Raw genomic sequence first — 27,330 nt, 5'->3', positions numbered from 1 at the left:
GTTCCACCTCCCTCGCGCACTCATTCTGTTCCCAGTCACCAGCATATCCGCCGATCTCCAAGAGGAAGAGCATTTCTGAGACATCTCAAGAGCTCGAGGCAGAGAAGCGAGGAAAAACCAACCCGGAGTAAGGTTGCCTTGTCTGAATGTAATCGGTGGCATCCCTGGGTCGGGATCAGTCTGTCACTTTGGAAAAATCTAGAATCCAAAGGGACTTGAGTCCAGGAAGACCTGTAAGCACCCCGATGCATTGTTTAGGGTTTCCTTAGGGTGCAGGTGGACCCATGGTTCATTTGTTTCTCTACCTGTCAAATATGTAAGCGCATCAGACCCCAGGGGGCGCGCCTGGAATTCACAGCCATAGATCTCAGTTTCCAAGCCAGCTCTAACTCGACATCATTTCCCACAAACCTGGGCTCCCCATCATATAAAAGTATGGAGGAGTATTTTCTACTTCCCTGTGACTTTTCAGATAAATAAATTCACACACAAATGACGTGGCCATTGCATGCTGTTATCAATACCCACAGGAGACCTAACGTTGTAATAGAAACCACCCGACTCTTGGGAAAATTAAGAGTGGGAAGGTAAAGTCCGCGTCAGTATTTGAAAATAAGAACTTAAGTAAATATAGCTGTGCCTTATAGTAATGTGTTTTAAAAAAGCAATGTTTCCCCTCAGCATTTTGAACTTTTGAACTTCACTTTCCAAGTGAAAGTTGGAAAGAGGCTTGGAGAGATTCAACCGAACCCCGTTTTATAGGTGATAAAACAAGGTCGTAGAGTGACAGCCCACTGTTGGGATGCACCCCAAAGCTCTTTGATAGTGAAGAACAGACACATTCTCTGGATCCCCACAGAGACCCTGAAATTTCAAAACTCTGTAGCTCTGAGTCTGCCCAGTGCTGTGGCATTTCTGACAAGATGAGTTATGATATAGTGGAAATTAAGACTTTCATACCTGTGGTTTCTAACCCAGGTTAGAAGGCTGGACGGCCTGTCTCTGTCGTCAGGAAAGTCCTTCAGGTGTCCGAGCTGTCCGATTTGGTGTTCTGTATGCTACGCTGAAGACTCGGCTTCCCTCTGAGCTGGCCCCGGCTTCCGAGCGGCTGCGGGCCATGTGGTCCCTGCAGCTTGAGGCTCAGTCTGACCGTCGCTCCAGAGCGGCCTGGGATGAAGCGGAGCTAGCCCTCGCTCGCAGCCAGCCTTTCTGTCCATCCCTTCTCCGTGGTGTGACGCACACGGCAGGCCGGGATTCCTGTCTGGCAAAGAATGTCTGGCTGCACTCGGCAGGGTGCGGTGTGGATTCTCACTCCGTTCTCAACAGGCAGGGTCGCTTTCCTCCGGTCATCCCTCGGAGCTCCCGTGCCTTGATTATCCCAATGCCAAACCAACAGGAAGGCAGCAACCCAGCTTCCAGGAGGAATTGCAGGCGGATCTCAGAGCTCTTCCGGTGAGCTCAGAGGTGCTTCCAGACTTGACCTCACCACCATCTCTGATCAGACCTGGCTCTGGAGGTGAATCCTTCTCCCTGCCTTGCCGCTCGGAAGCGTTCCTCTCCTACGTGGACACAGACCCAATGAATGTCTCCAGCTGTTTTGAGTTCAGTGTAGCACCCTTGCTCATTCAAACCACATGGCATCTTTTCAGCCAAGTAAGATTAGTGAAGGTAGAGCAGAAGCCTTGCTGACGGACGGGCGATGGCAGCTGCAAGCGAGGGGAAAGCATTCGTGCTTTTGACAGGTCCAGCTGGCTGTGGAGACCCTCTTGCTTCGTAGGAGCTGAGTGGTGGCGAGCAGGCCCGGGTCCCTCAGAGGGGGCAGCTGCTCTCCTTACACTTCAAGAGGAGAACGGGGACTAATTCCACGGGGCTGACTAATGGTGAAATCCATTATTGGTAATTTTGTTTAAACATTCACAAATTATCATTTTAATTAAGCACTTAAAATTTTCCTCCGAGACCACCATTGCTTTGCTGTCTAGTGATTCCAAGTTTCCCCTGGAAAGTTCCAGCAGTTTGAGATCAGGCTGCACGTGCCTGTCGATGCGTGGCTTTCCTGGAAAGGAGCCCTACTTCCTATGAGCGCCGCCTCTCAAGGCCACGCCTTCCCGTCCCACGCTTTCTCACTTAGGAAGTCAAAGTGCAAATGCCTTTGAACCGAGGCTCTGCAATTTCCGGATTGCCTCTGCAGGCAGGAGCCAAGGGGTCCTTTTCTTTTCTTTTTGCCATTGATGTTAGCATCTTTATTGTCCACCTGTCCATCCATCTATGCACCCATTTATTTGGTAAGCATGAGCTGGGTTCCTCCCATGTGCCAGCCATTAAGCTGAGTGATGCAGATATAATTTCATTATTCCATAATTCTTGCCCTCACAGAGATTATACTCTAGTGGAGGAAAGACACTTTAACGGCCACACACACGTTTCATTACCAGCCGTCACCAGTGTTCCCACGGGAAAGCAGAAAGTCTAATAAGGCAGGTATCCCGAGAGTATAGAAGGCGAGGGAGATTTCTAGACTGACTTTGTAACTGAGCTAAGGGGTGAGGGACACACAGAAATTGAAACAGAGAGGGGCACAGATCAGAATGGGGGCAGGGGAGGAATCCAGCGCAGAAAAGGACCGGGCATTTCTGGGGACCTGAAGGGTCAGCCACGTTGGGAGAGAAGCGGAAGAGCAGAGAGAGGTGGAGGCAAGACTGGCGGTTGGAGGGGGGTGGGCGTGTGGGGGCGTGGAGGGGGGTGGGCGTGTGGGGGCGTGGAGGGGGGTGGGCGTGTGGGGGCGTGGAGGGGGGTGGGCGTGTGGGGGCGTGGAGGGGGGTGGGCGTGTGGGGGCGTGGAGGGGGGGTGGGCGTGTGGGGGCGTGGAGGGGGGTGGGCGTGTGGGGGCGTGGAGGGGGGTGGGCGTGTGGGGGCGTGGAGGGGGGTGGGCGTGTGAGGGCGTGGAGGGGGGTGGGCGTGTGGGGGCGTGGAGGGGGGTGGGCGTGTGGGGGCGTGGAGGGGGGTGGGCGTGTGGGGGCGTGGAGGGGGGGTGGGCGTGTGGGGGCGTGGAGGGTGCATCTGTGATGAGGTGGGTGTGGGTGTGGGGTGCAGTGTGGGCGGCGTGGGCTGTTCAGTCTGGTGGGGTGTGTGGCAGGGGGTGGTTGGCTGTGGGGTGGTATGGAGGAGGCTGTGGCGGTGGGTTTTGTGGTGGGCTTGTGGGGTTGGTGTGGGTTGTGTGGCCAGAGTGTGGTGGCAGGTGCTGCGCTGGGAATGTGGCTGGAAAGGTTGGACCAGAGGTACAAAATACAGTGCTTTCCTGAGAGAAGAGTAGGATTTACTTTTGTCTTTATTCAAAGCATATCAGAAATACGTTAGAAGAACCCTGTCACATAAAAAAAAAATGCCAACACCTTATTCTCACGGTGAGAGTGGGAATATTCTAGAATTAAAACGGGATGAAATTCGGTGCCACTGATCATGAGCGGCGTGCAGGTGGGGAGTGGAGGCAGGGGACAGAAGGTCTCTTTGCGGGAGAGGCTCACAGCTAGGGGATGCTCCCATGCGAAAGCCTTGGAAGGCATGCCGAGCTGCGGAGAGAGGTTTGTGGTCGGTGCCAGGACACCCGACCACGGTTGGAAACAAGCAATAGCAGGGTGTGGCCCAGCCCTGGGGCTGAGTCTCCCTCCTCAGACCCAGAAAAGCAACGGTGAAGACATGCCCCATGCGGCCTGTCTTTGGGGGGACTGTGGTGGGAACTGACTTGTCCGGTGGGGCCCCTGCCCGTGTCCACTGGCTCAGCACTGCTGCCCGCCTGGGGGGGGGGGGGGGAGAAGGAGCTCGGACTTAAGTCTCTTACAAGCCTGGTGGGCTCCCGCATTCTCCCTCCTCTTCTTGTTTGCTTCCAGTCAAATGTGGCGAGAAGAGAAATGCCAAGTCGGAGGAGAGCATCATGACTGCCATCGTAGGTGGGCAGCCTGCAAACATTGCCGATTTCCCGTGGCAGGTGGGTATTCTCACTCGAGGGAGTCATCTGTGCGGAGGCGCGATTCTCGACGAGTGGTGGATTCTAACGGCAGCGCACTGCTTCCAAAGAACCAACATGTGAGTGCCTTGGGTTGGTCTGTGTGGGTAGGGCCTTTGCCCCGCTGGCCCTGGAAAGGCGGCAGGGGTTCCGGGCTGTGGAGCTCGGGGCTGGGCGGCTGCTGCAGGCCCACCTGGCTGACGACCCCACTGAGCAGGCGGGAGGCCAGCGGCTCTCCCCTGGGACGGCTCACGTCGCACTCGTGACCTGAACTGCAGAATAGATGGCCCTCCACACACGCAGTCCTGAACTGCAGAATAGATGGCCCTCCACACACGCAGTCCACGACACGGGCCTGTCACCCCAGCACTCTGAAAGCCGAGGGAGGGCCGGCTTGCATGAGCAACATAGGGAGCCCCACACCAGGTGAGACTTCCGTTTCAAAAGCCGGCGAACAAGAATGCATGCCCCTCAGTATTTGGTCTCTCTGAGCGCGATGGTGGCTGACCACGGCCAGAGAATCGGGGAGTTCTCGGGGCCCCAGGGACGTGAAGGCTCAGCCCTGGCTGCACATCACAAGCTACAGTGTGTGCCAAAGTCCATGGGTCACGAGTGCTGAGCCACCCCTCAGAGGCAGGCCAGCCCTTCTTGCAAATCGAGGTCAGCACCTTGTGACTTGAGTGTGGAATTGCTTCCCCAGTGCTGGGTTGACCAGTGGACACGGTCAGGCCAGGAGCTGCTAAGTAATGAGAACTCAGATCTGAATGTGTAGCCAGAACCCGCCCCCCCGCCACCCCAGTGTGTGGTTACAGCCACACACTGGCAGCATGATCACCGTCTGCCCTTCTACCACTTAACCTTTTTCTCTCCTTGAATTTTTGAAATAAGCTCTAACTTGGAGATCATACATGGCATAGACGACTTAAATACCAAGGATCTGAAGAAGGAGAAAGTGGACAAGCTAATTATACACCCCCTTTTTAATGACTGGCTCATGGACAATGACATAGCTTTGGTCTTGCTCAAGGCCCCGTTACCCCTGGGGGTCAAGAGGATCCCCATATGCCTCACCGAAGTCACCAGCCTGGAGAAGTGGAGCAGCTGCTGGGTGGCTGGATGGGGTACCACGAGTGAGTCACTTGGGGCCTGGGTGGGGGAGGGGGGAGATTCACAGGGAGAGGGAGAGGTGTGGTGCACCTGGCTAGTGTTTGGAATCAGAAGCCAATTCTAGAAGCTTTTCTGGACCAGACACCATGAGGATTGAGAAAGTTGGGAGTCTCTGGGCTCCTGTAGCAAGTCATGGCCCCACAGGGCAGAAGCTGAACTATAGACAGAGCTCAGGGCCAGGCGAGGCAGATGCCGTCAGGCCTGAGGGGTGGCTGGAGGAACTCTGAGGGACGCAGACTGGGGAGTGGCCCCAGGAGGTCCCCAGTGCGCACGGCAGCAGTCCTTCCCTGACCCAGTGCGTCAGCTCCGCTCTCTTGTGACAAAGGACTCTGAAACTAGAATATTTGAAAACCACAGGTCCTGGTCAAGGTGCAGAGCTGAATGGAATATAAGTTTCTCCTGACCTTCAATCTGCTCCCAGACGCCTTCCCAGCCAGCCCTACAGAGTAACCCCTTCCATCTTTGTTCATAGTAAATGTGTCTTGTTAACTTAAACAACAAACAGGAAAAGTACATTTCAGGAGCACACCTACCTGGCTGAACACTGAAGCCAGAGTTGGTTCAGTCCCCCTGGGAAAGCTCTGCATGAGCTGTGAAGAAAACAGAAACCACCTCACTCAGAGTTCCAAGTCCAAGACACATCCTCACCCAGCCTCTTCTACGCTAGACACTGAATACAGCCACACCCGGCAATCATCTGAGTCTTGCCGGGCGGTGGGATCTAGAGGTGGAAGCCTGTCCCTGCTCAGGGAGCTCCTTGGGGAGTTGACAGGACTCAAGCCCATCTCTGGCCCCGGCTTCTCCTAACATCCTAATGAGTTTGAACCAGGACCAGCTGACTTACCCATCCTGGCAGAGATGATCAAGAACCCAGTCCTTGGAAGCTCTAGCTCCTCAGGAGGCTTGAGTCTTCTAGATTCTCTTCTCCCCACTCAGTCCAAATTTTGATTGTTCTCTGGGTCATAGCAAAGCCCCTAATATGAATGGGGGCTCCTGGAAGGGGAAGGGGTACTTGAGGTCACCCTAACAGGACCCCTCGGGCTCAGCTGCATGCCACACACTCTCCTCAGGGACAGATCCCACGAGTTTCGTATCTCCAAAGCTGCGCAAAGTCAACCTCCAGCTGGTGGAATGGAACAAGTGCTTCCATATTTTGCCTCTTATCACCAGGAACATGGTGTGTGCTGGGAGTCCTGAAGGTGGGAAGGATGCCTGCCAGGTAATGCTGTGTTCTGCTGGGGGAGGGGACTCCCCCAGTCCTCCCCCGCCCCTCCCGCCCCCCCCCCCCCCCCCCCCCCCCGCTCTAAGCAAGATGCCGCAGCAGTTCCCTGGGCTGCTGGAACCCATAGCCACACATACAGTAGCTTCAAACAATGTAAAGGATTCTCCCACGGTTCTGGAGCCTTAGGAGATACGAGCAGGGTCCTGTTCTTTCCCCAGGCTTGAAGTGGGATGGGGATGGGGGGGGATTCCCCACTGCTCCTAACTCCCCGCAGGAGCCTCCCTGGCTTGTAGGCGCCTTTCTTGCCCTCTGCTTTCGCCCTTACTTGTTTTCTAACAATAATGACTGTAGCTAGTAGATGAGGGCCCACTCTAATTCAGGATGACTACATCTTCATTTAACTAATGACATCTGCAAAGACCCTGATTCTAAATTAGGCCACATTGTGAGGCTCCGAGTAGACATGGATTTTGGGAGGATGTTGTTCAGCTCAGTGCAGATATTCTATAAGATCTTCTAAGAACAGATGTCTGGGTCTCTGACGTTGTTAGAGACACAAACTCTTAGTTCAATGACCTGGCTCCCTCCGTGTCACTGCGTGACCTGAGTGAGAACCAGTCACTTATGCTTGGGCCTTTTCCAACTCCCTGACCATACAACGGGAGCTCTAAGGGTTCCTCTTTTCCAGAGCTGTTGTGAGAATCAAGTTCATGTCCACAAAGTCCTGTCAGAGAGAAGAAAAGTGTCACCTATGTTGTTTTCTTGACCAGTTCTTGATGCTCCATAGGATGGACCATTCAGATGGGGAAACTAAGCCTCAGTGAAGCGAGAAGCCTTGTAAGAACATACTAGCACAAAGCCAGAATTATAACAGAGACATACCATCTCTTTCCAGTGAAAACAAGTGTTCAACTCTGGAAAGTGAGGTTGACAGGCTGAGACTTACCTGTTCCAATTTTCGTGACAATTATGTCCTCTCTGCTTACTTGGGTTAATTTGGCAATGTTTTTCATGATGTCTTAAAATTCAGTGTTTTAAACCACACATATTTAAACATTTTAGTACTCTTTTGTTTCATTTGATATAGATCATTGATGTACTTTGAATATGAAACCCAGTACCTATTATGGGGAAGAATGGATTTCCGCCTTTGTTTTTTTACTACTTTACTATTGTGAACAATTCTGAAAAAGAAAAATGAGCTAGTAGAAAGGGATTTGAGGTAAAAAGACAGGAGCAACTTCTAAAAATTCTAATAACCAAAGTACTTAAAAGCAAAGGTGAAGACCACTTCTTAATAGATCAAAACCAATGTACAAGAGCTGATGCAGAGGCGGAGATTCGTTTGGATACAATTGTCATTCATCACATTGATCTGTACCAAATTGTTTGCTGTCTTTCCTATACTCACAGTCATGTGACTGAAGCCCCAAACCAAAGCCCACAGTCAAGATGGCTGAGCCTCAGTGTGCTGGGCGTCATTTGTGACTTCCTTTCCATCCTCAACTTTTTTCCCCTAGGGTGACAGTGGAGGGCCTCTAGTTTGTCACAAAAAGAAGAACAAAACCAGGTGGTACCAGATGGGCATTGTCAGCTGGGGCATAGACTGCGGCAAGAAAAACATCCCTGGGATTTATACAAAGGTGTCCAATTATCTGCTATGGATTAACCAAGAGACGACTCAAGCGGGAAAACCTTATACACACGAGCCAGACTCGGGGTGCTGCTTGGTTCGCTCACCTTGGGCCATCTTATTCCTATATTCTGTGGTGCTTTTTTGGCCTGGGTGATTAAACACTGTCTCATCTCTGGAACCAAGTGACCTCCTCAGTTTGTGAAATAATGATAGAGTGGGAGCAAAATATAAGGAGTAATTCTCCACCATTTTCTGCACCTAAACCAATCACTTAGCTATCAGAGTATGTACAACATACTCTGGGCTTGCTGCATGGTCTGTTCACTTGCTTAGAACATGGAAGCCTGTCTAGTCTTTTCCAAGGATGGAGGGAGGAGCTGGCCAGGGACTCTGGGGCGGAAGTCCATCCATTCCTCTCTTACAAACAGGAACCTCTCCTCAACTGCCTTTATCCTCCAAAGGGGCAGATGACTCATGAAATATGAGACCCTTCAACTCCTCTCTCCCTTCATCTTTAGCTTTTCTCCTGATAGCCACCAACTTGGTTCCTAGAAAGTTCCCTAGAACTTCTTCATCCACCATAATCATCAGAGTTCCCTGGAGAAGCAGAACTAGAATCCAGGTAGTTAGGTGGAGAAAGGGAGGGGAGAGGGAGAGAAAGGGTGGGAGAGAGAGGGAAGAGAGGAACATAAGAAATTAAATTGGCATCCATAGTGGCTGCCTGCATGCTAGGGAGCCAAGAACCTGGTAGCTGCTCAGTCTAAGAGGCTGGAAGCCTCCCAAGAAGGGAGCCAGGGATCCAGGTCGAGTCTGAGGCTGAAGGCCTGGAAACCAGGCCTGGAGCGTTGCTGTTGTGAGTCCTTGTTGAAAGGCCAAAGATGCTGGAGTCTGACGTCCATGCCCCATGGCGGCAGCAGACGTACTTGCTCAGGAAAAGCGAAACTTGCGTGTACAGAATGCTTTCCCCTTCTAGTTGTTTTTTTATTTTACCAGCTTGAACTTGGGGCCTAGGCACCATCCTGAGCTATTTCATTGACCTATTTCATTATGTCAATGCTACTGTTCTGCAACTTGAGCCACAGCTCCACTTCCAGCTTGTTTGGTGGTTCATTGGAGATGAGAGTCTCACGGACTTCCTGCCCAGGCTGGCTTTGAACCGCGATCGTCAGATCTCAGCCTCCTGAGCAGCTGGGATGACAGGCGTGAGCCCCCTGTGCCCCAGCATGTTGGGTGGTGCTGTCCGCACTCAGCAGGCATTTCCCCCTTAGTTACTGTCCACATAGAATCCTTTCTGTCTCTTTATGTCTGACACTAATTCCTCTTGGTCTCTTCCTTGGTTTGTTTGACCCCAGACCTATTCTCTACGCAGAACAGCAATGCTACCATGTTTTCCTGGGGAGCACCGGCCTGGATCTTGTCTGTTTGAAATAGGCTTCAGTGCAGTGGACATTCTAGAAGACCAGGCTGGGCCAAACGGATCATGACCTTATGAAGCTATTTCATGAGCGCTGGAGAGGAATGAGAATGAGAGGACTTGGGGAGAGGTAAAAAGGCTGAGGACAGTCAAGGACGACTCGACAGTCTCCTTCCAGCTAGAAGGGCTGAGAACCCGGGAGCTGAAGGGCAAACTGCCCGAGCCCTTCTGGTCGGGGTGACCCAGGCCACCCCGAGGGGCTGCAGAAATCAGGTCAGGGGATGGGGAAGGAGCGGGGTCACAGAGCAATGTAGCTGGAGGGGCTGTTTCAATTCATCACCATCTACGTGACCTACTTTAGGACATCAGTCTGGTGGCATTTGCTGCCAGAGAGAGAAATGTAACACATTAACACAAACTGAGGGAGGAGAGCTGAGCTATTTGGGACAGGAGACAGATAAAGAAATAGCAAGCTCTCCCTATGGATTTTAGCCGATTTCTTTTTCCACTTCTTTATTTGAGCGGTGCCCTAATTCTGTCTCGTTGCGAGTCAGCTAGGGTGTTTGAGCACAGGATGACAAAGACTCCGCTCTAATTTCGGCAACTCCATCTGGGACGGAGAGCTAAGGGCAGGTCGTGGCCTCTGGTCTTCAAAGAGGAACCAGCGACACCCTGGCTGACCGTTCAGAGCACAGAATGGAGGCCTTCTAAGAACGCTGGCGCTATTCCCACAGACAGCGTCCTCCCTTAGTGCAGGGCATCGGAGCATCCCCACGGAATTATGAGCCTCCGTCACCCTCTGGGTTGAAAGTCCTGAAACCAGGTAACAAGGACACGCATGCAGATTGGGGCCAATAAACATATAAAGAAATGAATGGCTTGTCATCCTCATGTCATGTCCTGGTGGATGCTCAGGAGATGAGCAGGAAGAGGTAAACTTCCAAAGGCCATTGTAACCAACCACCCTAAGTGGGGGTAGGGTGGGGAGGGGTGGGAAGGGGTGGTTCGTTTCCAATAATGCGCATTTGGTCTCTCACAGTTTATAGATACGAGGGGTGGAAGCAGATGTCACCAGAGCCATGCTCTTTCTGAAAACTCCAAGGGAAGGGTCCTTCCTTGCCTTGCTATACACTTGAGTCAGAATTCCAGATGTTCCAGCAGTCCTCGGTGATGCTTGGCTTGTAACTGCACCACTCTAATCTCTACCTGGACCCTTGCAGGACCTTCTTTCTGTGTGACCCTGACTTACGCATTTGTGTGTGTGTGTGTGTGTGTGTGTGTGTGTGTGTGTAACCTCATCTCATTCTTGCCAGCACCAGGGACTAGGATTTGGTTGTATTATTTTGTGGCTGCACAGTTTTACCCAGAGTAATCAAATTACTTCATTAAGAGAGAATTGTAAAAGCAGGCAGATGGGTGGAAAAAAAATCTGTGCACATCGTGTCAGAGTAACAAAGATTAGGATACCAGTGGATTTTTCATTAGAAGCCATGCCAGCCAAAAGGGAAAGAAACAAGAATGGAATCAAAAATTTTAATTACTGAAAGGAAAAAGTGGTCAACTTAGAAGGCCATGTTCAGCAAAAACCTGTTTGATAAACAAAGGCGGAATGAAGATTTCTAAGACAAACAGAACATGGCGGGGGGAGCCCAGCAGAGGATGGAAGGACACCAGACATTTTAAATGAAAAATTGTTTTTCTTATTATTTATTTTAATCACATAATTGGCTACTCGCAGCAAAATAGTAATGCACAACAAAGAAGTATAGCCTATAAGCCAACAAAGGAGACAGAATAGAATCCTGTGCTCCTGAAAGAAGGGAGAAAAATAGTAAAAGGCGAACAAAGAACAAATACCAAAATAGCCACATGAAAGACAGAAGTCGAACTGAACAAAACTGTCACAGGGGAGATGGAAGTTAAACTACAAAAGTCATCTCATAAATGTAAGTGGTCTCCACAACCCAGATAAAGGCAAGGAGCTGTCGGATTGGACAGAAAAGCCTGGAACATGATATGGTATGCACAAACTCACTTTAAATATGGATACAAATTAACAAGTTGTGAAAAGATGAACAACTGTGTATCATGTGAAAACTAATCTCAAGAAAGCTGCAGTGATGATATAAATATAAGACAGAAGATTTTAGAACAAAGTATATTATAAAGGATACAGAGGGTCATATAATAAAGGGTCAATTCCTCAAAGAATTATGCATATCTTAACTGTTTATCTACCTGGTGGCAGAATTTCCAAGTATATGAAACAAGAACTACTAAAACCATATGAGAAACAGACAAGTCGACAATTGTAGTTGGAGATTTTACCTTTCTCTTTTTTCTTTTAGTAGAACTGGGTTTGAACTCCAGGACTCATGTTTGCTAAGAAGGTTCTCTACCACTGAGCCATGCCTCCAACCCTGCTTTTTGCTGGTGCTTTTAAAGATGGGACCTTACTTCCTATCACACGTGTACCTGAACCACAATTCACCTACTTAAGGTTTTCCTCTGTGTCTGAGATGACAGGTGCACGCCACTGCCTCCAGCTTCCCTCTGTGGAGATGAAGTCTCTCAAACTGTTGCTCAGGCTGGCTTCAAACCACGATCCTCTGGATCTCAGTCTCTCAATAGTTTTGGCTGACTGGCACGTACCACTGGGACCAGCTCAAAGCTGACAAGGGTCTCGTGAGCATTTCTGCCTGGGCTGTCCTGGGATGGTGATCCTTCCAATTGCTGCCTCCCGCGTGGCTAGGATGACAGGCGCATGCAGACGCACCCAACTAGGGTTAAAGGCATCTCAAACTCCTCTACCTGCACTAGGCTCAAACCATGATCTTCCATTCTGCTACTGGTGTGCATCCCTGGTGTCTGGCTCAACACGTCTTTCTTAATCAGTGAGTCAGGAGAGAGAATGTTAGGAAGATAATGAAGGTGTACATAACACCATTCACCAACTTGGCTTGATTGGCACCCAGAAAACACACTGCCAACAAAAGCAAAATATACATGAAATACACCAAACACTTACACAGCAGATGACCTTCTGGTCCATGAACGCAGTGCTGGCAGCTTTGCCTTCCCCAGCGGAGGTCTGGCTGACAGCTGGTGGCGGCTCTGTCCCCTGCGCATGTCCTCAGCCGCCGGCCACCTTGGCCACGTTGTCCTCCACTCCCAAGTTCACCGCGGTGTGGATGCCTTCCCTGGCCTAGGCCGGCCGAGATGGCCCCTAGGCCGGCCGAGACGGCCCCGCACGCGGGCTCGGCCCCCGGCCCCTCCCCTCACCCCGCTCAGCCTTCCGAGGGCCAGCAGGACATGGAGCCGGCTTGTTTATCCGTTTGTTTACGTTTATGGCTCCAACTCTTGGTCTTGAGTAGAAGGTTCTACAGGGCAGAGACGAAGGTGTTCATTGTAAGAGCAATTGTCCCTCCAATCATCCAGTGACAAGGGCCTGGAACGCACCTGTCAGCCCTGACCTTAAGCGCAGGTAAACCGCGTAGGTTTCCCATAATATTCCATCTTTGTATTTCCCTTGGGGGGGAGGCATGACAAGCCCCGCCCCTCAGAGCGCATCCCGTCCTCTGCCGTGCACAGGAGCATCCTTCCCACACCGCAGAACAGACTCCGAGCCGCTGGAATGCTATAACCGCAGATCTTTATTATCATTGTTATTAACAGAACAAGCATTTCTCATAGCTGTAAGCAAAGCACTGAATTCATTGCGGTAACCTGCATCTTTTCTCTGCACAAAGAGGGCTGGGAAGGGCCAGAGTGACCCTTTTCCTATCATTTCTTTGGGTGATTAATCAAAACTGTGAACATTCGCAGATTGTAAGGCACTGGGGGGCGGGAGGGGGGGAGGGAGCGAGGATGCCAGCGCCGTGGCACCGGCCGCTGTCCCCAGCGCCTCCCTCGGCATCTGTGACCAGAAACACGGTCTCAAGCTATTCATCATCTCCAGCTAGACCCCAAGTGATCCAGAAAATTCCATGCTCCGCCCCAACCCCTACTAGAAGACAAATTACATTGGGTCAGCTGGCTGCTGTACTTCCCTTGAATCAAACCTCCGTGCAAACTGGATTTGTATGATTGTCTCTGTGATACGTGAACTCCAAAAGCCCCCGAGGTGAACCCCGGAAGCCTTGGCCCCACTGGGCGGCGGCGTTTTTGCTGCCGCCCCAGGGTCCACCTCGCGACATGTGGCAGTTACTGTCTGATGCCCAGTGGGCAGGAGAGGCCGGTGCCGCCCAGGCCGCAGTAGCCGCGGGGGTTCTTGCTCAGGTACTGCTGATGGTAGTCCTCGGCGTAGTAGAACGCCTGCCCCGCGCGGATGTCGGTGGTGATGGGCCCGAAGCCGTGCTCCGAGAGAACCTGCGGGGACACAAGGAGGGACCATGCTGACCTGCGGCTCCGGGGGGACAGGCGACAGGTGCGCGCCAAGCGGGGGACGGCGGCTTGCAGGGCGCACTGTCTCCCTTGGGCGTCCTCATCTCCACCGCGGCGGTGGGCTGGGGTTGGAACGGATGGGTTTTAACTCTGCACTTCATTCGCAGCTCCTGGTGCCGTGCTGCTGCTGCTGGTGTGGCCCCGGCCTGAGCCCTGGGGTGTGCGTGCCCAGGCTCTGCAGGGAAGGGCAGGTCTGGGCACTGCTGGAGCAGGGGAGACGGGCAGGGAGCTGCGGGCCTTCCCTCTCCCCCAGCCCTCAGGTGACACCTCCTGTGGCTTTGGGGAGCAGGCCCTGCTCCTCTACCCGAGAGCTGGAGTCTGTGCCCTGAGCACCCGGCCCAGGGCCTGTCAGGCCAGGGCTTCTCTCCCCAGCTGTGACCCGGTAGAAGTCTGGTGGCATCTGCTGCCAGGGGAGGAAGTTGGTCGTGGGCACGTGGGGGAGAGGAGTGGGGACATGTGGGGCGGGAGATGGAGTAGGAACTAGACCTGCTCCCCTGGGATCTGGCCTTTTCTTGTCCCTGTGGGGTGTCTGCCGTGCCCCCATTCTTTCTCCCTGCAGACTGCGAGGGCATTGGAACATAGGTGACAGAGATGCAGCCCTGCCATTGGCTGCGCCGGGCGCAGGGCTGGGGAGCTGGGAGCTGTGCTTCCAGGCGGGAGCTGCCACGCTAGGCCGGGGCCTCAGGGCGGACGCGCTCCTGTCCACAGGCAGCGAAGCCAGCGAAGCCAGCGCCCAGACTCAGCTTGAACCAGTGCGTGGGGCTTCTCCTTTGCCCTCTCTCTCTGCTCAGCCCTCTGAGCCACAATGAGGCGGACTCAGGATCTTCAAGCCAAGTATGGGGGGGGGGGTGAGGAGCGACCCTCACCAAGGAAGCTCAGCAGACTGCTCGCAAGGATTAGAGATAAGAACTTAGGGCCACTCCTGCATGCGTTCTGGCTTTTGTTTGGTAAGCTAGTAATTATCCAGGGCTTGGCACGTGCCGCTCTGTGCGAAGACTCCGTGCATGTTAATTTCAGCTTGCAGGAGCCTCAGGAAGGAAGTCCTACTCTTATCTCCATATTTAGAGGTGAATGTCAGCTTGCGTCCTCTGCTGGCCTGGGGACCGCAGAGGTGGTGAGGGACGCCGCCAAGCCTCCCGCCCGCCTCCCCCACCAGCGAGACCCACCCACAGGGACCAGGGAGTGGCGGGCACGGGCGGGCGGGAGGGGCGCACGCTCCTCCGGACAGTCACTGGCGTCTAGCCTGCAGGTGATGAAAAGCTCGTGCGGCCAGTTCCGGTGGTTTGTGTAAGTTCTCCGTCTACTGCAGCCTCAGGTGCACTTTCCCCAACCCTCTTAATGATCCCGGGAACATGGAAATCTCTGTAAAATGCATCTTGCCTGAAATCCTTCCAGCACTTTCTGTTTCCAGGACGGAACCTGGCATGGGACTGGAATTGTGTTCAGAAACAGAGCCTGCATGTGGATAAGTATCTGGGAGTCTCTGCCAGGCCCAGAGGAGACTCCTCACGGAGAGGGGTGGTCCAGGGTCCTCCCCGCCCCACCGTGGCCTGGCAGGTGTGCCCACCGAGGGACGCAGGGCGGCACGGGGCAGCCGAGGGTGGGCAGCGTAGGCCGCGGTGCGCTAGCCGCTTCTAACAAGGAAGGCCAGGTTCAGGACTTGATGTGTGCAGCTCAAAGCAGGTTGAAGGTGCGGCGAGGCTCCGTGGCTGATTTAAGACCATCTCTGCGGTTCTGGAGCTCATGCCAACACCCGTGCCAGGCTTGACCCCGGGGCCGCAGGTTCAGCATGTGAGTGAACCAACCCAGCCTTTCCAATGTCCACAGCCAAAACCAAAGCACGCCTCCCTTCACCCGTGGAGACAGTGTGCTGGCGCCCACTGATGCGGGCCCGGCTGAGGGGCGCCGCCTCCTGCTCCCGTGGCCACCTGAGCCCCCTCCTGTCCGTGAGGTCCCCCATGCTCTGAGGGGGGACTCCTTTGACCTCCACACTCTGGGACTGTATGGGGGGGGCACGGAAGCCCTGCCTCCTCCTCAGTCTCCTCCCCTCGCCCGATAGGGTCCTTCCACGCTCAGCCAGGTCTTCGCTCCCCCAGAGCGCGGGCAGTCTCTGGTCCTCATGTGCTGCCCACCTTCCTCCCTCTTCTGCTTCACAAACGGCTGCCCCTGTGCCATGAGAATGGCCATCCTGCGCTTGGGAAGCCTTCAGAAGCATCTCTAGGCAAGGTTAGAGGTCCCCCCAGTTTCTTGCCCTCACAACCAGACACTCCCCCCTCTCCCGCCCCCCCCTCCCCCCCCCCTCCCCTCGCAAGACAGAGTATCCCTGGGGCAGGAAGGTGGCTGGACTGGGACATGGGCAATACCAGGCTCTGCCACACGGTGGCAGGCACTTCATTCCTAGAACTGCCAGGAATTGAGGGAGCCACAAGAGACAGCAGGCATCCAGCAGAGCCATCCCTTGGGATGGGGACAGGAAACGAGCAGGGTGGCGGCTCAGGTCGGCTGGGGTCGGCCAGGACCCAGGCTTCCTTGCAGGTCAAAGGCCTAGACCCAACTCCACCCAGGCAGCCCCAGAGCTGAGCACACAGGCTCATGCGACGGCCAGCCCAGTTCCACTCACGGCCAGCGTGCCCAACCTGCTCTGGTTTTCCCATTTCCTACTCCTCAACTGCCTCGAGGGGCGGTGGTCTAAATAGCAGCTAACTTAACTCCTGGTGGAGTGGCCCCTGGTCCAGGAAACTTCTGGAAGGTTGCCTAATAGAAGCAATCAGTGCTCCTTTCTCACAAATGCATTTCTCACCCTTTCCTGACTGACTGGCTTCTTCCTTCAGAGAAGGTTTGCTATTCAAAATATCCCAAACAGCTCTAGATGTAGATCCTCCTGGATCTGAATCCAACTCTCTCACCTTGTGCAAATCCCTGGACCTCAGTTCACACAGTCCATATTTAGGCCTTCTCGTTAGCTCTTAATACTTCAAAAGACCGGTATTAAATTCACCAGGCATAGGTGGCTCACACTTTCAGGCCTAGCCTCTTGGGCGGCGGCGGTCGGGAGGCCTGCAGGGCTAAACGGGAAACGCTGCGAGACTCCTTGTCAACAGAAAGGTGGCTTTGGGGTGCACACTTGTGATCCTAGGTACTCTAAAATAACCAGAGGAAGGCCGACCTGGAGCTGAAGTCCAGTGTGAAGGTATACACGCACCTGCTCCCCGTGAGACTTACAATCAAACTGTGTATGCATGATTTCATATGCATTCCCGAGATGCGCCTGCCACCACTGCCCGACTTTAGAACCACTCCATTAGACAGAAACTTGCCCCCATTCACCCCCATTCCTCCCAGCCCCCCGGGGACCCTGTTCTACTTTCAATCCATACGATACGGGCCACTCTAGGGCCCTCATCTCTATGATCAAGAGATACCTGGACACTTTCGGGACTGCCTCTACCTGCAGCCTCCTGCTAAGATTCAGAGTCCTCTAAGAACCGTGAGAGGAACGCATGGTGCGTCCTCCACGCCTGCCTTCCCAGCCCGCCTCGGCTGCCGCCAGGACACTGACCCCTGTGATAGAGATGGAGCTCTTGTCTGAGGTGCCCACCGGCAGGAGCGCCGGCTGCCTGCCTCCTCTCCCTCACTGAGTTCCACAATCTCCCTCCTCCCCAATGCCAGCAGGCATCATGGTGTGTCCCTGATACGCAGTCATGTGACCTGATTCCTGCTGCCGGAAACAAGCCGGAGTGTTGGGAAGGCAGAGCTGGCATCTGCAGTACGGGGCTCAGCGCCATTTTCTCCTGCTGCCAGGGGAGGGGTCCGCAGGGCCCAGGTGGCAGAGCGGGTGCAGCCTGGCTTTTCTCTCCGTGTCTCCTTTCACCAGCCTAGCAGTCCTGCAGGGCGCCAGCCCCGAGCTGACATGATCCACGTGGACACACAAAGCAGCTCGGAATCTCACTCAGGTTCACGTGTTGGGGGCTTCATGGTGGGTTGGGGCCAAGGACCCAGGTTTGCCCGGGCTGGACTCCAGGATGCGCCCCCCCCATACAGGTGACCCCCACGTGTGGTCCCGGGGAGGTAAGCCCTTAGGAAGCTGAGCACGGCTCGGGGAACAGATCCCATAAGGACCTCCCGTGAGCGCTCTACAGGCCGGGGTGGGAGCGGAAGGGGGCTTGGCTCTGGCGACAGACCCGCACAGGTGTGCCCACGCGTAAGACAGGAGAGACAGACATGCGTGTGCTGCATGTATGTGCACAGAAGGCCTGGAAGGATGCTGCATTCTTGTTAGTCTTGAGTCAGGATTTTACTATATAGCCGAGGCTGGTTTCGAACTTGCAGTCCTCCTACTTTAGCCTCCCAAGTGCTAGGATTACGGCCATACACACACCAACCTCACCTTAGATGGCTCAGCAGGAACCTCTCGCTTTTTAGGAAATGTGTCAGTGGGAAGAAGACGGGGCGCACGGTGGTGGTTTTCCACATCTTGCCGGGAGGCCAGGGATGCGCTGCCAGTCCCGTCAGCGCTGCGGCTGCCCTTCCCATGGAAACACAGCCAAATATTTTCTCCTGGTTTCTCGGGCCCTCTGGAGGCCCATTGTGTCCTCCAGATCGGGCCATCGAGTCCGGAGCCATTTGGGCGGCTGCCCACCCCACAGCAGCCACCAGTCCCAGGCCGGGGAGGTGTGCAGCATATCCCCATTCTAGATGAGTGTTTTGAAGACAAATTACCCTCATCATTATCACAGTGGGAAAGTCCTTGAGGTAAGGAGAAATGGCCGCGCTAGCCACAGGGAGGAAACCTACAGTGCAAACTTCAACAGCCTCCTGTTTTTGAAAGTCTTGTGAAGCTCATCTAAGCAAACCCTTTCTCCTCTACCCACCAAGAGAACTGGGGCTTATGTGTTGGGGTTTTGGGGGTTCACTGGTTTTTTTGGGGGTCTGGTTGTGGGGCCTGAACTCTGGGCCTGGGCGCTGTCCCTCAGCTCTTCAGCTCAAAGCTAGTGCTTTACCACTTGAGCCACAGCACCACTTCTGGCTTTTTTCATTTTGCTTATGTGGTGCTGAGGAATCGAACCCAGGGCCTCAGGCATGCAAGGCAAGCGCTCTACCACTGAGCCACCTTCCCAGCCCCCATGTGTTTACAAAACACATGTGTGCATTTCATTCTATTTATGAGCCTTCATTTCGATGATGTGAAACTACTCCCTAGGAATTCCAATTTATGATACAGAGCCCATGGGAAGTTGGGGGTGGACTTCTAAGAGCCAACTCGGTTTGCCTTTGAGACCAAGAACCTGAGTCTGGAGAAGGGAAATGCACAGCCAGTGAAACTAAGGAAACGGAGGGCAGGGGTGGGGGAGACGCTGATCCAGAGGTACTAGACTTTGTACCCGACATGTTGAACGGTAACTCCTTTGTACAACTACTTAAAGACAATAAAAGTAGTATTAAAAAAAAAAAATGCAAGTAGGGTGTGGGAGCTGTGCCTCACTCTGCCCTCTAGTGGCCGCGGGGAGCTGGTACCAGGCACATCATCTGGTGGATTGCTACCTTTCCCTTCTGAACTGGGAGACAGACCACTTCAACTTTACTTCCTCCTGGGTAAAATTCTGCTGTGCTCCTGCCCTGCACACCCCCCCGGCCCCCACATAGATTTGGTGAGCTCCGCCAGTGCCCGAGTCAGCAGTGTTCGTCCATGGGCACATTCTGGCTGACCAAAATACATGGGCAAGTCCAGCAACAGTGGCTCACACCTGCAATCCTAGCTACTCAGGAAGCTGAGATCTGAGGACTGCAGTGCAAAGCCGGCACGGCCAGAGAAATAAAGAGACTCCTAGCTCTAATTATCCTAAAAAAAGAATGGAAATGGAGGTGTGGCTCACATGACAGACCATCAGCCTTGAAGGAAAAAAGCTAAGCCAGAGTTCAAGGTCCTACGTTCTAGCCCCAACACTGGCACATGCACACACACCCAGGCATGCACACGCACATGCATGCACACATACACACACACACACACACACACACACACATACTGTGAAGGAAAGCTGTAATAAAACCACCAGCAGAAGAATAGCATCTGTTCTGATCTGAGCAGACTCCTGGATGTCTGGCTTTGTGTGGCACTGAGCTCAAATGCCAGGGCTCTGCCCACAGCTGAGAGGCTTGCTGTCATACCAGGAAAGACTTCAGATCCACAGGAGCTCAGGCTGAGGAAGGATGGAAGCGCCCCCGGGAGCTGATGGAAGGAGAGTGGGTCTGCACAATACAAGCTCCCTCCACCAGTGTGTCGGTCACAAGAGCTCAGAAGGGCAGAGGCCCCCACAAGACCCCCTCAGGGGGCACTGACCTATGCTGGCCTCTTAGCTGACAGCAGGAAAAGCAGAAAAGGAGGTGGTACAATTAGATCTAATTTGGTCCACTTAGAAGACCTGCTTTTGCAAATGTTGGCCTCAGACAGAGGGCTTAGCTTCCTGGGGCCCTGCTGTGTTACTGTGGTGTCCCTCCCCAGATCTGCCATTTTGCCACACGCTAATGGTGTTCATTAGCTATTCCTGTGTCCCCTCTACCCTCGAGGTAAATCACAATGATTTCTGACTGCAAGAATATTTCTCTGGGCTTTTAATGCAAAATGACAGAGTCCCCGGCAGAGTCTGGTCTCTGCTGAGAAGGGGGTGGGACAGGGTTTCCGCTCATTGACTTGACCAGTGAGGCTCCAAAGCCCTGAGCGTGTGGGCGGTGGCCACAGCTTGTTCGAAGTAACAACATCCGGGTCCCTCTTTGGACCTACTGAGTTAGAAGCCACATTTAAAAGTGATCTCCAGGTGGGGTGAGTGTGGCAGACGATAGAGGTGGTCACCAAAATCCTTCGTCCCCCCACTGTGCTCAGGTGGCCCAAGTGACATGCTTTGGCCTAAGCTGCAAGCAAACATGACGTCCAGTTCCGAGGCAGAAGCTGCGAGAGCCTTTCTTCCTGCTTCACAGTGAATGGCCGTGCTCCCGGCAGGCATGGCTCCTCAGGTCAGAGCCTGGGGTCACCCATGACCACTGTGGGACACACACAAAGCCCCTAAACAGCATTCTGTCTCCTGCCTTTGTTTCCCTGGCTGGAGATGCAGAGAGGCCTGCGGGTGGCGCCACACGGTGGAAATCTGCTCACACACGCAGGGTCTCATGGCTATGCAACCACCGCCATTTACATCTCTTCCTCCTTTGCTTTCTGCTCCTTAAACCGCCCATCTCCAGCTCTCTCAGACGCTCTGTCACAGCACTGGGGAAGCGCGGGTAGCAACAGGTGACAGAATGGCGAGGGCAGAACTTGGCCATGAGCAATGTCTCCCAGACAAAACCTCCTGGGCCGCGTCTCAGAGCAGCCCTCAGAAGAGCAGATCAAAGTCTGTCTGGGCTGGAGACCTTTAGTCTCTTCTCCACTGGCTAATCGTCTTTGGTGCTTTGATGAGATTTCTAGGCAGGTGCTTCAGAAAGGGACATTTCTTTTGGAAGCAGCTTCCTGGGTCAGGTAAGAGAGCTTCAGACAGAGGCCTTCCTGTGCCCGGGGTGGGGATGAGGGCCTTAGAAAGGGGCAGCACTGGCCCCTTCCAGCTCCTTTTATTCCCTACTTTGAGGGATCATTTCATGGGCCTCGGCAGGCTTCACATACCTCGGCTTGCTTACCCATTTCCTAGCTCCAGGATAATTGTCTGCCTCTCGCTTTGGGTCACTATTTTTAGAGCCACTTGTAAACCTTTGGGGGCCATGTGTGCATGAACACAAGTCTTATTTCCCCCAGGTAAAAAATCTAGGAGTGGGACTGCAGGTCTGCGTGAGGTAAGTGTGAACTGATGGATCAAACCACATGGTTTTCCAAAATGGCGGTGCCCCGGCGTCTCCTGCCAGCAGCGCAGGAGCCTTCTCATGGCTCCTGCAGTAGCCGGCGCCGGCCACTGCCGTGAGTTTTAGCGTAGCTATTCTCACCGTGGGCACTGCTGTCTCACAGTGCTTCTCACCTGCATTTCCCCAGCGACTAATGACCTTTAAGGTCCAGTACCTTTTAATGCTCTTCTTTTGTCCTGGTGAAGTATTTGTCCAAATAATTAGCCCATTTTTCAATTGGCTGCTTTCCTTTCATTGTCGGATTTTGGAAGCTCTATATATTCTAAAAATATATTTTGACTGAACTCGTAACTCCTGCCCAAGACTCTGTGTTCCTTGAACTCCTTCATTCTAGACTAACAGTGTAATGGGTTCTATATAGTCTATCTATCTATCTATCTATCTATCTATCTATCTATCCACATCACACATACTTTTTAAGCCATCTTGGCTTTTCTTTCTGGTTCAGGAACATTTGCTGTGTTCCACTGTAGGTATTACATAAGGTACCAGGAAACTAGAAGTCACTAGTACATGGCCCCAGCAATTTAGGAACTGCTGGGGTTTTTTTTATTTTATTTATTTATTTATTTGTCAGTTGTGGGGCCTGAACTCTGGGCTTGGGCGCTGGCCCTCAGCTCTTCAGCTCAAGGCTAGTGTTCTACCACTTGAGCCACAGCGCCACTTCCAGCCTTTTCTGTTTAGGTGGTGCTGAGGAATTGAACCCAGGGCTTCATGCACGCAAGGCAAGCACTCTACCACTCAGCCATCTTCCCAGCCCGGAAGTGCTGGTTTTAATAGATGTGATTTAAATATATTTCTTAAATTCTTAAATCATGTATAAAAATGACTACATTTAGTACATCAGCTTTTTCAGTACATCAATTATTCAAATAAACACATGAACCATTTTCTTTTCTTTCATGACTTCATAAAGATCATGTATTATCTTAGTAAATTATAAGAGTCAAAAATATTTCTCAGTGCAGCCCTTGGTTAAGATTTGGAAAGAACTAGAAGGTTTCTTGTGTAATTTTAAGTGGATGTTCCTATATTCTGAGCTTAGGATATGTGAGTGAAAGACAAAGTAAAACCCTCCTCCTGTCTAGGGCTGGTGTGGAAGTTTCATTTAACTGCACAGAACTGCTGGCAGAATATTCTAGAATGCAGAAAATTAACTTTCAACAGCAACTGAAAAAGCAATGACAACTTCTTAAAATCCTCTTACACAGGCTTAAAAAAATGAAACTTAGCAACCTGATGGTTTTTATTCACTGATTAGGACAATTAAAGTTATGCTCATGTCAATAGGAAATGAAAGCTTCCCTGGAGAGCTGCTGCTCTGGGCTAGGTGGAACCGGCAGCTGCATACGCGCTGGCCAGCCGTGGGCAGAAGCCCCTGGCGGGGGCTGCAGTATGAATAACTTCACACGACACTGGCCTGGGCTAAGACGAAAATGATTGGGTCTTAAAAAGTATCAAAGGAAGCTAAAAATAAGACAAGATAAAATATGAGCAGTAAGGAAAAAAAATGAACTCAAGATAGAGAACGCTGTTATGATTTCTCTTGCAACCTCACATGACAAAGAATCTACCATGTTAGAGAGAAGAGAGAGACACAGAGACAGAGAGACACAGAGACAGAGACAGAGAGAAGCAGCTCTGGCCCATTTCCTCCAACATCTACACGGCGAGAGGACAGGCATTCCTGCGGGATTGCACGCAAGGCTTTGTGCGTCGCGCCATTGCTGGTCTGCATGCATTTGCTGTCTGGTGTAGGGCAATGGCCCCTCCACCTCCAAACAGCCCTCCTAGGAGAACTCTGGCCTCTTGGGTTCTTCTGATTGCCAACAGAAAACCAGAAGGAGGACAGAGAGCCTCAGAGGATTGAAGGCTGAGGGCTGTTCAAGCTTCGCAGGTTTTTTCCCTTGTTTTGCAAAAGGAAAAGGGTTGCAGAGAAGGGAGGAGGAGGGAAAGCAGAAATCTGGGGGTGGGGATCCAAAACAGACCCCCACTGTTGTTCGTGACAGCATTGTTTTCATGTTCTTCAAGGTTCAGCACCAGTGGAAGAACTGGAGCTCCCTCCAGAGAAGAGACAGGAACATAAGCTAATTACACAATTTAAATGTACAGATCTGAGGCGTGCTTTCTGGATAAGACAATAGAATCCATGCTAACAGGAATGAGTGCTGTGGCATGGTATACTTAAAAGTGGTACTTTGTGTCCCAAGGTCTCAGAGATTCTCCCTCGTGTCTCCAGAAGTCCCCAGAAGGTTCCTGTTGGTATTAGGAGGTTGGCAGCCAGAGGGGTCGAGACTCACCCACCTCCCCACACAACCTGAGCCTCTGACCTGGAGGCTTCACCTTCTCTTCTGCAGGAAGGGGTCCCAGCCTCTCTGGGCTGGTATTGTCATTAGTATTATGTATTGAAAATAACGAATGCCGTGGATTCTTATTTCAGCAGCGCTGCTCTGGTTACTTCTGTGACGTTATGATCTCTCTGAGCCCATGGGCCATAGCACTGTGGGAGGTGGGAGGGGAGAGGGGCGATGCCCGGGTGGAAACACACACAGCCTGACTGGCTAGACCCTCACCACCCTTTTCTGTGAATCGCCAGCAATGGGTGACCCAATGGGTGACCTGATTTTTACATGCCTTCCAGAGCTGTGGCTCTCTGAAAACGGCCTGGTGAGCAGGCTGTGGGAAGGGAGGGGGACCCGGAGCCCTCACTGGCTCTGTGTCACGCACATACTGCCCGTGTTGCCCCGTGTAGTCTTAGGAGACCCACATCCTAGGCCTTGGGTGACGGTTGTGTGAGCAGCCCCGCCTCTTCCGGCCAGGGGGGCACAGCTCAGAGAAGAGGGCAGCAGTGCTGGGGGGCTGGTGCCCCGCAGAGCCATTCAGCACGCCAGGCTTCTTAGCAGAAAGTACCGAATGCCCACTGTGTGACAGCAAACAGCTGTCCCATGCACTCTGCAGGAACGCGGTCCCGGGATCCCCCAAAGATCCCCAAATCCAAGGACGTTCTGGTCCCTTATGCAACACAGCTGACAATGACACAGCCCACACAGAGCCCCTGTATACCCCAAGCCTCCTCATTACCACCCCATGCCCTCTGTAACTGCCTGTCACACTGCGTTGTTTAGGGGATCACGACAAGGAAAAGAATGCATCTGTTCATCACCACAGACAACTTTTTTTTTTTTGGTCGGTCATGGGGCTTGAACTCGGGGCCTGGGCGCTGACCCTGTGCTCTTCAGCTCAAGGCGAGCGCTCTACCGCTTGAGCCACAGCGCCACTTCAGTTTTCTGGTGGTTCATTGAAGACAAGAGTCTCATGGACTGTCCTGCCTGGGCTGGCTTTGAACCACAGTCCTCAGATCTCAGCCTCCTGACTAGCTAGGATTACAGGGTGAGCTACCGGCGCCCGGCTATAGACAACTTTTGAGAATATTTTCATTTGTAATTTTTTACTCTATGGCTGACTTTCATCCTCCTCTCCTTTCAATGTGATGTCACAGACGCACTCCTGACCCACACGTGGATGTTTTATTGCACAGTCCTGTTTTATTATCACTGTAAAGATGTAAAACAAGAGTGGTTCTAATGAATTTCCTCTGAGCACCTGGCTTCTCCGGCCTCCTCTGGCATGGTGGCCGTCCCTCCCTGTCTGTGGCCTCTCTTTGAGGGCAGTGTCGCTGCTGGGCTTCTGATCCTGGGATTACCCCTGAGACAAGACTGGAATTTAGTGTCCAAGCCTATCAGCTTGTCAATTTGTTTCCTTTTTGCAAAACTATTAATGGTTCTTTTTTGTAATCCGATGAACACGCGCAAGGAATCTGTGCAGCACAAGTGCTAGACGGGATCCTCAGAATGGATACCTGGTCTGTATCGGGATGCGCCTGCCGCGGGATGCAGGACGGGCATTCGAATCAGTAGAGAGAAGGCGTCACTGACACACAGCCCTCCTGCGTGGCAGGCGCTGTGCTGCTCAGACCACTGGCCCCGCGCTCTGCCTAGCTATTGCTGTCTGCCAGGCTATTGCTCTGCAGAATGGCAGGGGCAGCGTGGGCACACCCAGAGCCACTGTGCTGGGCAAAGCTGTCCCTCTGGGCACACTGCCCTCAGCCACCCAGGCCTCACAGCTGTCATCATCTGGCCCCTATCTGAGATCCCACAGCAGGGCAGCTGTCAAGAAAATCTGGACAATTCACCCTAAGTGGCCACAGAGTCCAGGACACCCCACTGAAACTTCGAGGTCCAGCCACTGCTGACCTCTGCCAGGTCTGTGACCCGCCCGCAGTCACCACCCAAAAATCCATCCTTCTTCCTGATAGATTCAGGGAGCTGACGAGGTAAGGTAACTGTGAAGGCCCAGGGCTGCTTGTCAGCCTCTGTGCCGTGAAATGCACAACTCTTTTTTATTTTTTGTCAGTCATGAGGCTTGAACTCTGGGCCTGGGCGCTGTCCCTGTGCTCTTCAGCTCAACATGAGCGCTCTACCACTTGAGCCACAGCGCCACTTCTGGTTTTCTGGTGGTTCATTGGAGATACTGGCTTTGAACTTCAATCAAAATGCACAACTCTTATGGGATGTGACATAAAGAAGATGACACAAAGAAGATGCCAGATCCAACAAGGCCCCCAAGGCCCCCAGGGCGGGACTTGGGGCCCCCAGGCGGGACTCAGGACCACCCTCCCAGAAGGAGCCCCACGCCAGCAGGAGCCCCACGCCATCCCTCGGGCTAGGTGAGCTTCAACGAGTGCTCTGTTGGCCCAGTGGGAAAGTAGCGGAACCCACTAGTAGAGTTTTTTTGGAGATAAGGATAATCGGTGAAATCTTCACGGAAATCGAAGGACAAACAAGAGCTGGGGACACAGTTCAAGGGGGTGGAAACCAACTCTGTGTGTGTGTGCGGTGGTTGTGAGCTTGGCTCGGGCCGCAGGGAGAGGCGAGACAGAGGCGGGCCACCTGCCCGGCCACGCTGCCCGCCCCCATAGCTGTGGCCAGCCCAGACCCCTCCCCTCCGCGCCCGGCTGCCCAAGAGGGAACTCTGCTCCCGAACATGTCCCACACGGAGCCGGAGGGCATGGGCATCCCTCCCTGCACCCGCTCCTCCCGCCCCATTCCAACCACGAAACTGCACTCACTGTGGCAGGGGAGAGACGTGGGGGGAGGAGGGGTGACCCCCCCCCCCCAAGGTGCACTGCACTCGTAAACCGACATGGTGAATTGAAACCCCTTTATACAACTACTAGAAAAGAATCCAATTGCACCACGGCCGCGGCCTTCCTGAGACGTGAGTGTGCAGTTCCTTCTCCCCCCACCCCTGTGCTTTGTGGTCCATTGTGTGTCCGTGTGTGTGTCCGTGTGTGTTTCCCTCAGACTCACTCTGAACCCCCCCCACACTGCCCCCCTCCCCTCCCGCCCCTCCGGCGCTGGGGCGGAGCGCAAGGAAAGCCGCTCTCAGCACCTCGAGGCCCAGGTTCCGGGCAGAGGCAAGCGGCAGCTGAGGCGTTGGAGTAGAAAGAAGAATGGTGGGGCGTGGAGCGCGCGGTTAGATTCTCTCCCCACTCACTCCCTC

The 27,330-nt window shown here is 53.1% G+C and overlaps 1 protein-coding gene across 3 annotated transcripts in view; it reads right to left on the bottom strand.

Moving 5' to 3' along the window:
* Positions 1-13,114: 13,114 nt before the first annotated feature.
* The window catches only part of Msra (methionine sulfoxide reductase A), a 252,745-nt gene continuing 238,529 nt past the window's right edge, over positions 13,115-27,330 (bottom strand). For all 3 annotated transcript variants that reach the window (XM_042699865.1, XM_042699867.1, XM_042699866.1), the window contains exon 6: positions 13,115-13,809. In XM_042699865.1, coding sequence (XP_042555799.1) covers positions 13,645-13,809 — 165 coding nt within the window. In that variant the 3' untranslated portion in view covers positions 13,115-13,644. The remainder of the gene's footprint in view (positions 13,810-27,330) is intronic.

This window comes from Dipodomys spectabilis, unplaced genomic scaffold (genome assembly GCF_019054845.1).
Source record: "Dipodomys spectabilis isolate Male_0828 unplaced genomic scaffold, ASM1905484v1 ptg000263l, whole genome shotgun sequence".
Classification (NCBI taxonomy): domain Eukaryota; kingdom Metazoa; phylum Chordata; class Mammalia; order Rodentia; family Heteromyidae; genus Dipodomys; species Dipodomys spectabilis.
Note: the sequence above shows the minus strand (reverse complement) of the source record. Positions and strands in the feature narration are given on the sequence as shown.